The following is a 6,740-nucleotide window of genomic DNA, read 5'->3' on the forward strand; positions in this document are numbered from 1 at the left end:
AAAAAATTCCATTCGACATCCAATTCCATTCCATTCCATTTGACATATGTAATACAAATTCCATACGACCCAAGTACATTCCAACCTCAATAATTTCAAAATATACATAATAGAGGAAATCAGTGCCATACCAAAAAACTAATATTGAAATCTGTACAACCTGTATCCATTATTAGTACAACCTGTACCCTGTATAAACAATATAATCCATCAACGCTAATATATTATCAACCATTCAGCAACGTGCACACATTTCACTTCCAACCATTCAACAACGTGCACACATTTCACTTCCAACCATCCAAAAAATTAATATTGAACGTCCAATTCTATATATAATACAAATTCCATACGAACCAAGTCTAATCCAACGTCAATAATTTAATTCCATACATAATACAGGAATAACCAAATTAATTAACAAAAAGGACATATGTACCACAACAAAAATTTAATCTGTACTGCCCCAAAACTATTTTGTACCACGTGCTATGCTAATTTCTACCATGCCAAATTAGTTGATATTTACCACACCAAAAAAGTAATTTGTACAAACCACTATATATACGAATAGAGGTATAAAAACAATATCCTCCCGTACTTGTCAAAAAAAAAATCATATCCACATTTGAGTGTCCAAAGCCAACTGCAAAAAAATAAATAAATAAATAAATAAATAAGTAAATAAAATAAAAATAAAAATAAAAATAAAAAATTTATTAGTTTGGTGCCTATAGAGGCACTTCTGGACGACATATAGCAACTATATTAATTTCAAACATTCAAAGACAAGGAGAGTAATAGCTATTAAATAATGAAAGACACCCAAACATGGACTGGTAAACGAGCATCGATTCTATGAATTAATGCCAAAAGTTATGTTTATGGCAATTAAAAAGGCCATAGTCAACAAAAACACTAAACAATTTACCAAAAATATTGCTCAACATAAACTAATAAGGAAAGAGTTAAACAAAGTATAGTTTTTTAAGATGGTATAACCAAAATAGTTACCCACGACATGGGCATTTCATGTTCTACCACATAAACACATTATCGCCCTCCAAACGCTTTTTTCGACTATTTTTATGACATTTTCAACTCTAACTCCCAACATAGGTGTCATATTTACGTACCGTCTATCCCTACATGTCACTTTTGGCACCGAGAAGCTTCCTGTTACGTAAAAACAATGGTTCGGGGGCTGTTTTGCATTTTCGCCCCTCCAACGCCTTTTTCCAACTAAATTTATGACATTTTCAACTCTAACTCCCAACGTATGTGTCCTATTTACGTACCGTCTATCCCTACATGTCGCATTTGTCACCGAGAATCTTCCTGTTACGTAAAAGCAGTGGTTTGGGGGCTGTTTTCCATTTTCGCCCCTCGAACCCCTTTTTTCGACTAAATTAATGACATTTTCAACTCTCCCAACATATGTGTCTTATTTACGTACCATTAGTCCTGACATGTCACATTTGGCACCAGGAAGTTTCCCATTACGTAAAAACAGTGGTTCGGCGGCTGTTTTGCATTTTCCCCCCCCGAACGCCTTTTCTCGACTAAATTAGTATTACATTTTCAACTCTAATTCCCAACGTATGTGTCCTATTTACGTACCGTCTGTCGCTACATATCATATTTGTCACCGAGAAGCTTTCCGTTACGTAAAAAAAGCGGTTTGAGGGGCTGTTTTGCATTTTCACCCCCGGAACTCCTTTTTTCGACTAAATTAATAACATTTTCAACTCTAACTCACAACGTATGTGTCCTATTTACGTACTATCTGTCCCTACATGTCACATTTGGCACCGGGAAGCTTCCCATTACGTAAAAACAATGGTTCAGGGGCTGTTTTGCCATTCCTCCCCAAACGCCTTTTCTAGACTAAATTAGTATTACATTTTCAACTCTAACTCCCAACGTATGTATCCTATTTACGTACCGTCTGTCCCTACATGTCACATTTTTCACCGGAAAGCTTTCCGTTACGAAAAAAAAGTGGTTTGGGGGCTATTTTGCATTTTCGCCCCCCGAACTCCTTTTTTCGACTAAATTAATGACATTTTCATCTCTAACTCACAACGTATGTATCCTATTTATGTACCGTCTATCCCTACATGTCATATTTGTCACCGGGAAGCTTCCCGTTACATTAAAATAGTGGTTCGGGGGCTGTTTTGCATTTTCGCCCCCCGAACCCCTTTTTTTGACTAAATTAATGACATTTTCAACTCTAACGATCAACCTATGTGTCCTATTTACGTACCGTCTGTCCTTGCATATCGCATTTGTCACCGGGAAGCTTCCCGTTATGTTAAAACAGTGGTTCGGGGGCTGTTTTGCATTTTCGCCCCCTCGAACCCTTTTTTTCGACTAAATTAATGACATTTTCAACTCTAACGATCAACGTTTGTATCCTATTTACGTACCATCTGTCCCTACATGTCGCATTTGTCACCGGGAAGCTTCCCGTTATGTTAAAACAGTGGTTCGGGGGTTGTTTTCCATTTTTGCCCCCTAAACCCCTTTTTTCGACTAAATTAATGATATTTTTAACTCTAACTCCCAATGTAAGTGTCCTATTTACGTATCGTCTGTCTCTACATGTCACATGTGTCATCAGGAAGCTTCCCGTTATGTTAAAATAGTGGTTCGAGGGCTGTTTTGCATTTTCATCCCCCGAACCCCTTTTTCCGACTACTTTTATGGCATTATCAACATAATTTTGCTAATCTTGGATGTGGTCCCTATCCTTGGGAGTTAGTTTGCCTCACAAATTCAATGGACAAGATTAAAAAAATAGAACAAACAAAGCAATTAGATGAAATCCACCACTGCTACTGTTTGCAGCCCCTTTGTAGCCCAAGTACACCAAGACAAAGACACCTACTATTTCCCGACACTCGAAGGAACCAAAAAAACATGCCAACCATAAGACAAAGCCAATCACGATTTTGAAAGCATCATGCATTAGTGCATATTTCAATCATCAAACAACTTATAAGTGAAATGACATGGATTCACAAACCACATTTAAAACATGCTTGGAAAAAACAATGTGACAGTGACAATGACAGCCAATTCCTAAGCAACAAAAATTGCGGTCCTTTGGCAAGCTAGTGTCCTTTTTAGCACAAAACTAAGCAGTCGCCTTGTGCAAAACAGAGAATTAATAATAATTTGTTGTTTAGAAGTGAAGGACTTCCCATTGGGACAAGCAGCACAAATATCACAACCTAGAACTCATTTTATCCCCTCAATTCCAGCCAAACATTAAACAAACCCACCAGAAATGCTTTCATTTTGCTTTTTCTAGGAAAAACTCAACAGCAATATTAATTAAGTTCTAAAAACATAGCTACAAGCAGTTATATTGTCAAAGATACATGATAAAATAGGTGCAGAAATCTTAAAACTAGAATTAAAGAAAAATAATAGCTAGTGTCTTATTTTTATTTGTAAGTCAATCTTCCAATGGAAAATGCTGCCTATGGGACATTTATAATTAGAAAGGATCTCTGTACCTTATCACTTTATTAATTATATCATGCATAAGGCTGTAATATAAGCATACATCTTGATGAGAATATTATGAACCACAGTGACCATTCACAACAGTAAAATTGAGACAACCCATTTTGCCACAAACTAAAGCAAACAAATGTTACCAATAATTAAATATAAATTACACTAATTTTCTAAATCAGACTTAAATTTCCTTTTCCCTAAATTGTAATCCCAGAGTAAAACTTTCTAGTTCCCTAACCCTAGAAGTCAAAGATTTACCGTATCTTTTGAACTAAATAATGGGACCATGCTCTGGAATACAAATTCAAAAAACATCAACAGCCCGAAACATCAAACCATATTGAAGAATATATTGTACATGTGAATTCAGAAGATGCAGTTTATACATGATATGCTGCTATTGATCCAACATACTGATCATGTTTCCATCACACATTTGTTCATGTTTACACATTGCAGTCCCTCTATTTTAATGTTTCATTATTCCATACCAGCAAGTGTTAACACAACAGAGAAGAATAAATTAATCTTTTCAGTAAGTAAATGTAAAAATAAATTGATAAAATGTACAAACGATCCTGACTCCCAATGAACAATTGATTGCAATACACAGAACAAAGTCAATACCTCTTTCTTCTTCAAGTCTGCCAAGCATGACTCAAGCAATCCATGGTAACTTGTATACCCACAGATTAAAACAGAACCCCTTGGGCCCATTCCATGTGCTAGGGCTGCCTAAAATAGGAGAGCCAAAACAACTTAGTCAAATGTCTAAAAAATAGTTATTACAAAAAAGTAAATAAAATGTTGTTGACCATTAATGATTAAACCCACCTTTGCAGCATCTTTTGAAATCGTAGGATGTGAACTCAAGCCGAAGTAATTGTTGCTCAGAAAATAAAAGTAGCTTTCTAAACTTTTGAGGGCAGGCCCCTGTTTTAGCTTCTTGGTTGCCACAGTCAGCATCATCTCCTACAACCATACAAAAGATCAAAGGGGTCATACTAATATAACAGCTCATTGGGCTATCAATAAGAGAGGAAAATGCCCAAAATAAATACACATTTCAATGCACTTAATACATATTAGAATTTTCCAAGATAAATACCGTAACCTTCAACCAATAGGATGTTTTATCATTCTACTTTTTATTTTAATTTATTTTTTAGATAGGAGGGTAATAGGGGAACCCTCACTTTACCATAACCTTCCAAAATAAAAACTAATTTATTTTTTATTTCAATTTATTTTAATTTATTTATCATTCCAAGATAAATACCATAACCTTCAAACAATAGGATATTCTTCATGTGACATTGACTAATAAAATCATCTGAAATGTCAAAAATTAGTTCTCAAATCCTTGATTTCCTCTATAAGACAGGAACCCCCAGTTTCCACTTCTTCTTCTTGCAGTCACTCCACAATACTCACCAATGCTAGTCAGTATGATTCTCACTTTATCTATTCTACTTTCTTATAACTTCAATAGAATTTGACATGTTTTCTTTGTTCTCAATTATTTTATTTTTTAAAAACAAAAGGAGAAAAGTAAAAACAACTTGTTCAAGGATCTTAATAATTGTTCAAACAAATAATGTTTTGGTGCATTTTGCAGTATTTCTGTGAGCGTTCATTATGTTTCAATAGAAACATTGTAATTTCAACTTTCCATCAATGTTTCAATGGTAATGAAATGAAACTTTCCTTGGTCAATATAACCAGCATATCTTAAACCCCAATTTTTAACATTTTTTTTTTAATTTTTTTTTTTTTTGGTTTTAAACATGTTAAATTAATTGATTCCCAATCACAATCATCCTTTACCCTTTACTTTCACTAAATTGAATCTACTTTCAGTAATTGGAAGCAAATAAATTCCATTATCAACATACATGAAAATTAAAAAAAATAAAAATAAAAATCAAATCATATACACAATTGACTCGTATACAAACACGAATCATGAATAAATGGAGTATTTGGCGAAGTAGAAATTACCTGACAAGCAAGAGAAAGGGCATGGTATTGCATTCGAGGAATGCGGCCAAAATCGCCGAGAACCACCACCGCCGCCCTATTCCTCCGCCCAATCTTTGCCTCTTTTTGCCCTAAAATCATCAAATTGTTGTTACACAAACTTGTCATACACTAAATTTTTGTATTTTCAGAATCACAATTGCGAAGAAATCTCAGCTCGATCGCTTTCTCTCTCAACAATAACAGTGCTCCCAACAACAGTATACATTTTGTGAAGTATAATGAAATTAATGACCACCTATTAAGCGATCAATAACCATTTTCATAATGTTAGATTTTTAAAATAAATGAAGGGTCATGTTTGTTAAATAAATAACCATCAAGGGTAATGTTAGATCTTTAACCATTATCATTGGAGTCATCGCTGCCCATTGAATTTGTTAAATAAATTGGTAAGGTAGGGTCATGTTTTGCATAATTTGTTAAAAAAAAAATCTGCTAGTGAAACATATATATATATATATATATAGAGAGAGAGAGAGAGAGCATAAGTGAGACAGAGCATCAATGGAGTCTCTTCTCAACGATGAAGCCTCTGGATCTTGCGGCGGTGGCGGTGGATCTGCGAAGATCGGCGGAGGAGGGAGAGGCGGCGGCGTAAAAAGAGGGCAACGACGGAGGTGGTAGTGGCGACAGTGGTGATCGCAGCAGTCACGATGGCTATGGCGATGGCGGAGGAGGAGGAGGTGCTCCGGTTGCCGGCGAACATGAGGAGGAGCGGCGGCAGGATGGCACGCAGCGGGACTCCTTCGCGCCCATCATCTTCTCTTCTTCTCTTCACCTACCCTAATATTTTATGTCCATCCGTTGGTTCTTCAAGTGATCAATCTTAGCCATTCATTTTACATCCTTGTTTAACTTATTTTCCCCGACTAAAATATAGCTTTGTCGTTAATTAAGGAGCCCGGCCAAAAACTCAAAATCTTTCATTGAAAATTTTAATTATAATTGGCGACTAAACATTTTAGTCGGAAAAAGTCAGCTAAAGGCGACTAAAATGCATATTTATCGCTGAAAGTATCTTTTTGGCGACTAAAAAGAGAAAAAATAATTTTTTTATTTTCCATTCGGCGACTAAATATTTTAGTAGCCAAAAGTCAATATACAACGACGAAAGTAATTTTTTGTCGCTAAAAGTAAGTTCTTGGCGACTAAAACTTTAGTCGCTA

At 35.4% G+C, this 6,740-nt stretch overlaps 1 protein-coding gene across 1 annotated transcript; it reads right to left on the minus strand.

The window, feature by feature from the left end:
• Positions 1 to 309: 309 nt before the first annotated feature.
• Positions 310 to 6,440, minus strand: LOC114311329 (uncharacterized). The gene is made up of 4 exons (XM_028257464.2): positions 5,533 to 6,440; positions 4,366 to 4,503; positions 4,159 to 4,266; positions 310 to 646 (listed from the first exon to the last, which is right to left on the minus strand). The coding sequence occupies exons 1-4, from the start codon at positions 5,677 to 5,679 to the stop codon at positions 617 to 619; spliced, it is 423 nt and encodes a 140-aa protein (XP_028113265.2). The 5' UTR covers positions 5,680 to 6,440; the 3' UTR covers positions 310 to 616.
• Between the last annotated feature and the right edge of the window lie 300 nt (positions 6,441 to 6,740).

This window comes from Camellia sinensis, chromosome 3 (assembly GCF_055761805.1).
Source record: "Camellia sinensis isolate YWXY chromosome 3, ASM5576180v1, whole genome shotgun sequence".
NCBI classification, from domain to species: Eukaryota; Viridiplantae; Streptophyta; class Magnoliopsida; order Ericales; family Theaceae; genus Camellia; species Camellia sinensis.

Bases quoted from the DNA above. Each gene is read 5' to 3' on its own strand.
- LOC114311329 (XM_028257464.2), bottom strand. From the start codon at position 5,679: ATGACAAGTTTGTGTAACAACAATTTGATGATTTTAGGGCAAAAAGAG. The intron at 4,267-4,365 runs GTGGGTTTAATC...CTCCTATTTTAG, and splicing joins TTTCAAAAGATGCTGCAAAG to GCAGCCCTAGCACATGGAAT. The intron at 647-4,158 runs GTATTGACTTTG...ATTTTTTTGCAG, and splicing joins CAGACTTGAAGAAGAAAGAG to TTGGCTTTGGACACTCAAAT.